The sequence below is a fragment of the Cyclospora cayetanensis genome, unplaced genomic scaffold (genome assembly GCF_002999335.1).
Source record: "Cyclospora cayetanensis isolate NF1_C8 unplaced genomic scaffold, CcayRef3 CcayRef3_contig_410, whole genome shotgun sequence".
NCBI lineage: Eukaryota > Apicomplexa > Conoidasida > Eucoccidiorida > Eimeriidae > Cyclospora > Cyclospora cayetanensis.
This window is the reverse complement of record NW_020312382.1, coordinates 354-8,370: the sequence shown is the minus strand read 5'-3', so window position 1 is coordinate 8,370 and position 8,017 is coordinate 354. Positions and strand designations below refer to the sequence as shown.

Sequence of the window (8,017 nt, the reverse complement as noted above, 5' to 3'; positions counted from 1 at the left end):
GCCTTGCAGAGTTTAGTAGGCTAGGAAGCGCTGAAAAGAAGCAACCCCTGGTTCCCTTAACAATGCATGTACAGTCAATGTTGAGCAAGGTAGAGTTGGAGCCATGGCAAGGTGAGGCAGGAGCTTTTTTGCGGACGGCTCAGCATTGCCGTAAGAAAAGCTAGTTCTGAGCATGCATCCCATCTTGGTTGCTTTGGAATTTGGTGTTCATTAAACAAGTTGTTCAGAACTACAATAACGCATATACATGGATGCTTCATAGTTCCTTGGGACTTGGCTTACTGCGAAATATTCACTCTTGCGCTTTCTTGGATCGCTCCTCCTTTGAGTGAGCTGTTCAAGAAAGCAATGTCAATGACCTGAATAGAGCAGGTTGAGGTCGCTGTAAGGATGCTTGCCGACCTCCTTACAGCTCCATGAAATTTCGTTCTACCCAATCAATAGCGTCATTTCTTCTTAGGGACCAATGATAGTGACGTATAGGGTGTTTCTGTTTCTCAATAGGCTACTGATGCTCCAGGGCACCAATGTATTGCTTGCTACTTTTGTGGCTCCACCCAAATCGAGCAGAGGTACTGAGTGAGGAAATAGGAACTTACGGCAGTGTTGCTGTTGCGGGTACAATGCCGACATTAGTATGGTCGTCTTTTCACTGCTCACCACTGATCAGCCTTCAGTGGGCCTTATGATAGTTTCAAGATTTCGGAAAAGTTTGAAATGGTGCGCTGGCTTGGGCGCCGGCTGCAGTAAGACTCCATACTGAGGTATTTCAAAGTTATCAGCGACGTAACTACCGGCACGCCCCCACGACACCCTAGTAATTCACCATTGAGCACCGTGATTGCTCTTGTCCGGGACGACTTGAGGCTTTCACCCAAGTCTTGTGAGTCTGATGCCTTTGAGAACCTTGCATTCACAACTATCGGCAAAATAGAGAATGGAGAAAGTGCGGATCACGAAGAGGTTCACAATACCCGGCTGGGGTGCTAAACAAAACGAGTATTCCTCCGCTGTGGCATTCCAACCTTCTTTCGCAGTGCCGAATTACGCAATAGATATGAAAACGATCTATCGGCCCACGGTAGGAATCACACGATGCAAAGCCCTCAGCGCTCTCATAATGGCTTGGCATGCGTCCCCCGGCAGAAGAGTGTGGAGTGCCATGCCAAAAGCTTCAGCAGCTGCATCCGCGCAGTGGCCCTAGACTCCGCATTTCGCAAAGCCTTCTGTGCCTAAAAGATAAAAGACTGATCCAAATACGCGCGTCATTGTTGGGGGCTGGAGTTCATGGGTCAGGATAGCATGTATCGGGCTGTTAACATACTCAGCAGATCTGCCCAGTTGAGCCCTTGCCCCAGCTCTGGCAGGGCCCAGAATGGCTCTCGATTATTCTTTACTCATGTCTGGAGGCTCCGTGCATTCCCTAAAAGTATCGATGCGGAGAGGGATTTCAAGTTCGCTACTGCATTCTTGCGTGCCTTTATGACCAGCCTACACATTGACAATAATGTAACCGCTGCATATCACCGTGAGGCAGATGGACAGACAGAACTTACCAATCACATTCTACAACACTTGAGACTTTATACTCACAAGAACTCAATTCCTTGGCTCAAGTTTGTTCTTTTATGAGTGAGCTTATAATAAGACACTACATGTGCCTACCTGTTGCTCTCCTGCTTCCTTGGTCTACATATAGGAGCCCATTCCGATCCGGCTCTTAGCTTGTCCGGGTCGGCCAGTCTTCCTTTGTAGTGGAGGGATTCGGGGAAAATTTGGCCCGTGCACGCGAATGTATACACAAAGCCCAAAGGAGGCACGTTTAAAGCTACGATAAGCGGCGGTAGGCTGTGGTTTGAGCCTAGTGGTTTAGTGGTGGTGGATCGGCAGACTTTACTAGGTGCACCAGAAACTTATCAGGCGAAGACCTGTGCGGCCAGGTGACCAAGACCTTGTGCAATTCCTTTACAAATCAATGTTCGTTCCTAGTGTGCCTATTTTACTAGAGGTAAAAGAGCCGCAGTCGTATCAATATTGCCTTCCCAAAGAAGCTTCCAACTCCATCAACTATTGGCAGGCTTTACTGGCTACTAGAGAACCGGTGTGAGGTGGAGGATCCACATTTCGTCATAGAGATGCTGAATTCTAGGATTTTAGAGCGCCGAGGCCACACTAGACAGAAGCTTATGTTAAATGCGATGGGAAATTCAACCTTAATATTTGATGAAGGAACAGTTGCTGACTTCGTTGCCAGCGTGAGAACCTGCAGCCCCGTTTGGGTGACAATGCTAGCCGCCATGGGCGGTATTCCTCTCGCTTTTTAGTAGCCGTCCTCCCCCAATGCATGTTCGGTGCCCAAAATAGCTACCTCCATCTATATGTGTGCTTCAGATCCATTAGGTTGTTAGTGCCATACTGTCCTCTACGTTTAGACTCATGCGGAGACACTCAAAAATATCGTCTCGGCACTCTTATTTATGCTTGTATTGGGGCTTAGGAATCAACTACGCTGCACGCACCGGCTGTTTTAGCATGCAGACACTGCTTTGTGAGTGGTGGAGCCACTACTGAACAAATAGGTACTTGGCCCTGTTTTTAAGCAATTTCCTTGTCTTCTGTTTTCGGGTAGCCACACATTTTTGCACCCGGGGCACGCCTAGCCATTGCGACCCCACTCGCACGTTAATATTTTCCCTCGCTCGTTGTCGGCTATTGTGCATGTCTTTCTTCCCTCTTGTTTCGCTTGAAGGGCTGATGCACACTTTGCCATCGTCATTTGCAGTGTTTCCCCACGTGTTCGCGTGCCTGGGGAAGTGGCGCTATGGCGGGAATACTTTTCCTATCCTGCATGCAGTTGGCCTCGACTGGGCAAGACAAAAAAAATGCCTTTTAAAATGGAAATAGGAAGATGAGGGCTGAAGTAAACGCATTGGTTGTCTAGTACACTGGTTAAATTTAGAGCTAGTGAAAATGTGCCAGGGATTGGTTTGGCTGTTCGTGTTGCTGTTTGTCACAAAATATTATCACCTCGATACAGCAAGACTGGTTATTATGTTCTTGAGCTCTGAATGCTACGTACAACTAGCTGTGAACGCTCAGAATGCTTTAAGTGTGCAGGCACGTGCACGCTACCTGGTCCCCCGCTCATGTTGGGGCCCCAAAGGGCGCTGCTAGTAGGACGGGGAAGCGTCTTCCAGAGGCTATAGGTTTTCGCTATACTTTCCAGAGAGTCTGCACTCAAGTATTTTCCTTCAAAGTACCTAGATGCATTGTTTCCGCAAATGCATGGGCTAATGTTATATTTGGGGGAGATGGGCTAAAGACTCGAAGCGCCATTCACTGGCCACGTATCAAATAATGAGATCCCAGAGCTTTGCCAACCCCTAATGCCCAAAATACTAAACATCTTGAGAAATGCTGAGGGGGTTTAGCACAGCTTCAGTATCGTTCGGGGGATCTGGCCACTGAGTACAGGTGAAGGCTTTTGAACTCAGCAGTCCACATCAACCGAACAAGAAGTTATTCCCTTACTTAACTTTTCAAAAACACAAAATTAATGGCAGTAATGAGTTCAATGGTTTGACTTCACTTCGTGTTTCACAGAGCATGCACATGCAGCCACTGCCACGTGCACGGCAATCAAGCGGTTTGACGCATATAGCTTTATTGGAGATAATAGATGTAGTTTGCCATATTTCTCACCATAAAAGTAACAATCAATGTGAGGCCTTGTCAATCAGGACCGATTATACCTCATTTTAAGCTCAACAAGTGCTCCTTCACTGTCAAGGCACCGTGTTTCAGTAATTCTTCCTTGGATTTTGAACAGCGCACTACTCCGGCCATTAACTCTCCCTTTTCAGGTTTCCTGCTGTATTACTGCGTGCTTTCCGGCAGAAGGAAGCACGGGTAGGAACAGTGCTGCCCGTCACCTCAGGCCGCTTTTCTGGAGTGTCACCATGTGAGGGCCATCCCAAGGTTAGGCATCACAGTCAGTGTGGATCTTCATCGCACGCCTTCTTCTGAGAGGTCGTGAAACTTCAACCAAACCTCTACATTGCTTCGGGCGTCGCAATTGGACTGCAGAGAATGAAGATCAACTGGGCATTTGCTGTCTCCCTCGTGGGTCTTCTGGTCACGTCTTGGTATTACGTCAATATGCTAACTCTGACACAGCAGCTGCAACAGGCGAACACACTGAATGCAATGCATGCGGAGTATTCTTCGTCAAAGACGCTGGAGGCCCTAGAGATTCTTGAGGAGTTCATAGACGAGCGAGGCGTCGTGAAGTACGCCTTTGATTTTCTAGAGCTAAGGAAGAAACGGGATGCCAAAGGTCGGGCTATAGACCGTGCCCGGCGGCATCTCACCCAGTGGTTCTCTCGTGTGCAATACTTCTACGAATTTGGTTATCTTAAGCACGAATACATACTGCGATTTCCAGGCCCAGAGAGGAGCCGGCACTTTCTCTACCTTATTGAACCACTGGAATTCATCAGCCGCAGGGCAACCGGCAGGAAGCATTCCGGCGTATTTGACTTCCTAAGAGAGGTGTACCAAATGCCACACGTACGGTTATCTGACGAATTTAGGCAAACTGTAGAAAGCATGCTGCCCCACCCAGGGGAAGAAGAAAGTCCTGAGGCCATCTTAGATGACGTGGGCGACGATCCACCAGCGGATGCAGAGGAGAGAAAGAGAGAGGAAATGTGAATTATGGCATTCTAGGAACTGGTGCTTGTACAGCGACGTGTGGGTGGATCCAGCCGTGACGTCTGCCTGCCGGGCGGACCAGCAGTAGGCACGTCAGTACGTGAGCGGCGAATTAGTGGTAGCAAGGTTTGGGAGAGAAGTAGAGAAACTACACACAAGGCCTGGTTCCCTCTTTGAGTTGGGAAGGAGCTGCTTCTCACAATTCCGTCTTCTGGCGATTTGCACAACGTGTCACACATAGGAAGTGACTGGCGACTTGTGCCTCTTGTTACCTACACCATAAATCGTGTTTTACTCACGGAATGCAGCATCCAGCCCGTCAGGAACGCGGGAAATTCAACAATCAGCGGTGGGCTGTGTGAAGTGGGCTTTGTTGATTACACAAAAATCAATCCGCTTTGGCAGTCGCTACCACATGCCGAAGCACTTGTCTGTTTCTCACGCGGCCAAAGGGAGACATAGACTGCAGCTAATCCCGAACCCTTCAGCGGCGGGGCATTACAGCTGCTGTTTCTTTTTTTGGTGTATGCAGTTGTCTCCAAGAGCACTCCACAGTATAGCCATGCGGCTAGAGCGTTTGTTCTACGAAGATGAGAAATGCGGGAGAGAAGCGTCAATTGTAGCGTCATCGATACATTAGGGTGAGATATGCGTCGCAGTCCTTGGTTTCAACTGCACCTAGAAATGACTCAGACGTATTGTGAAAACAGTACTCTTGCTTGAATCATTGCCAGCTACCTGCCAGCCACTGCGTGCTACCCACAGTTGCTGCTGAAAGGCTCCAGAGGCCAGCACACTGGGCGAATGCGCCATAACTCTCCTGTGGCCCATAGACCTAGTGGCTGCACCACCTAGGAAGCTACAGACTTAGTTGCTGAGGAGCACCTTCACGAACTGGGCATAATTTATGCGGCCCGTTTTGTTGGGATCTGCGTCTTGGATCATTTTATCGACTTCATCGTCAGTTAAGAGATCTCCCAGTGTCTTGATGACCTGCAGATTCAACCAGCACGACGCCTAGGATAGAAGTCCACAAGCAGTTTTGCGAATATGCACCGTGGAACCAATGTTCTTCTGTACCGATGAAGGCGAAAAGCTGATCACTTTATTGGCACCGTTGCAACAATATATGCTCAGCAACGTATATACTGCACGGAGCCTAGCCGCAAGAGCTGCCCAGTAAGAGATGAGCGCATAATTACCGACATGTCCATGCATTCATGCCGCTTGTCCTACCTGGGTAAGTTCGTCAGTGGAGAGGGTGCCGTCACCCTTTGTGTCGAAGACCTTGAAAGACTTGATGAGATCGGCCTCTGGGTTAGCACCGCTCATCTTCTTAGATACCCAGCCCTCAAACTGCTCCCAGGACATGGACTGAAAAAAGGCAAAATAACACACATGCATACAAACCGAAATTATGCACCGGTGACCAGAACTGTCGCAGCCAACAGGCCTACCAATAAACTGACGTGAACAACTGCAAAAGTTAAGACAATCCCATAATTTTCTTGAGGTTTGCGGACACAAGAATTGGGCCAAATAAACCTTTGGCTGATAATTCCGCAAGGTGTGAGAAGAGCTCCCATGAATAGAAACAAGCTTGAGACTTTGAACAGATCCTTAGCAAACAGAATTGCACTTCTAGCTGCGACTTACCGCAGGCATGCCGTCGGATTCTTCAGACGATACCACAACCCCAGTTGAGCGAAGTGCGAGGAGTGCCTCGCTGGCAGTCAATTCTCCATCACCATCTCTGTCGAAAAGAGCGAAAGCTTCACGCAAACGAGCAGTGGATGCCATTTTCCACACATGTACAGGCCTTCAGCTCCACGACGAACCCTGCGAATCACAAAACCCAGCCAGAGAGCAATCACTGTTTATTGGGCTTCTCCGGAAACTAAGCAGAGAGAACATGTCAAAAGAATACCAGAATGCACTAGTGGCTTAACACTGCACTTTGGTTTGATGTGGAACCCGCTGTGAGATTGCCAGGCAGATGGCTCCAGCACACTGGTCCTCGGGGTTTTACTGTCTCTGGAATGTCACGTATCCCCCAACACTGGAGCAAGTGTTTGGTTGAAAGTCACAGAGATCTGAGGGGGTGTCATGCCAATTCGAATCATGCATGAAGATGCGCAGTTGGGCCGACTGTCAGGACTGGCGAGCGCCGTACGCGGACCGCCAAACAAAACGGCTGCAGGAACGTCAGATAAACCCACCAACGGATGATACTCTGATACTATATTGGATGTGTGTGTAGCAAAATATCGCTGGACCAAAAATTTGCTCAACAGCAGCACCCCCTTCACTCGACGTGCCCAACGCTGCTAGGTGATAGCGTGGCTTGACAGACGCACTTGGAGCTGGACCAGGCATTCCTTGCGATTCGAGTTTGAGCAAACTCCTTTTTCTAGCCCTTTCCCCTGGTTTGATATCATTCTCTATGCTTGATAGATTACTCCCAATATTGCTTTTCCTACATCCCAAAGATTCTCTTCCTATGGCTCTCAATGACCACTAGAGTACCCACATCATGCATACAGTACACAGGACGCTGCATGTATTTATGTGCCACTCTGCGCGTTATTCCATGCTCATTCTTCTATTTGCTAAAGTTCTTCACTCTTCATATGGCTTCCTTTGCAGGTCAGCTGCTTCGTTTCCCAAGCGGTTATTTAGCCCTTCACAGTGCTGAGGGTCAACGGGCGAAACGTCTGCTGTCCGCAGGTCAATGCACAACTGGTTAGCCCAGAAACCATCGGCTTCTTCTGATCTCTTAGTGCATTTTTCTATCTTCACTTTTCCTTGTGGCGCCGCTATAACTGTCTCACTCGGATAATAGTTTTCCCATAGCTTGGGATACCTTGGACGTTCCGTGTAAGGTCTTCACAGGGAGTTGTACAGGGCTAATTACCTAAACGCACTTTCTAGTGCATCATTTTATTCGATTCACATACGGTAAGCATTCGCCTGGTCAGCTTCTTGTGGTCTTTTGGCTTTTTTATTCCATAGGAGTCTGCTTGTGCCCTAGATCTTACGTGCAGCTACCTGAAGTCTTCGTGCTGCTGAGATAGTGTAGCAGTCAGCACGCTAGCTAACCTTCTCGCATCATATCGAAAGCTCGTAGGGTCAAGGGCAGCGGAAGCCGGGAGCTCCATCAAGGATTGCTAACACATTTCCAACGTTTCTATTGAGTGTTGTGTACAGGGTCCCCATTGGGGAACCTTAAATGGATGTTACGGCTGGTAGCACAAAGTAATTCAATCCATCTCTGCTCCGCTCATCTACTCGCTGATGCAGCTCA

The 8,017-nt window shown here is 48.5% G+C and overlaps 2 protein-coding genes across 2 annotated transcripts; one reads left to right on the top strand and one right to left on the bottom strand.

Annotated features, from left to right (window-relative positions):
• The first annotated feature begins 4,089 nt into the window (after nt 1–4,089).
• On the top strand, nt 4,090–4,713 carry LOC34623427. The gene has a single exon (XM_022736550.2). The coding sequence runs from the start codon at nt 4,090–4,092 to the stop codon at nt 4,711–4,713; it is 624 nt and encodes a 207-aa protein (XP_022587648.1).
• An 867-nt stretch (nt 4,714–5,580) lies between these two features.
• On the bottom strand, nt 5,581–6,513 carry LOC34623426 (calmodulin). Its single transcript, XM_022736549.1, has 3 exons — nt 6,370–6,513; nt 5,950–6,087; nt 5,581–5,706 (listed from the first exon to the last, which is right to left on the bottom strand). The coding sequence occupies exons 1-3, from the start codon at nt 6,511–6,513 to the stop codon at nt 5,581–5,583; spliced, it is 408 nt and encodes a 135-aa protein (XP_022587647.1).
• Nucleotides 6,514–8,017: the final 1,504 nt, after the last annotated feature.

What these genes read in the sequence shown, in the direction of transcription:
- LOC34623426 (XM_022736549.1), bottom strand. Translation starts at nt 6,513, where the DNA reads ATGGCATCCACTGCTCGTTTGCGTGAAGCTTTCGCTCTTTTCGACAGA. An exon ending in AATCCGACGGCATGCCTGCG is followed by an intron (nt 6,088 to 6,369) that starts GTAAGTCGCAGC and finishes GCCTTTTTTCAG; the next exon opens with TCCATGTCCTGGGAGCAGTT. An exon ending in CCACTGACGAACTTACCCAG is followed by an intron (nt 5,707 to 5,949) that starts GTAGGACAAGCG and finishes TTGAATCTGCAG; the next exon opens with GTCATCAAGACACTGGGAGA.
- LOC34623427 (XM_022736550.2), top strand. Translation starts at nt 4,090, where the DNA reads ATGAAGATCAACTGGGCATTTGCTGTCTCCCTCGTGGGTCTTCTGGTC.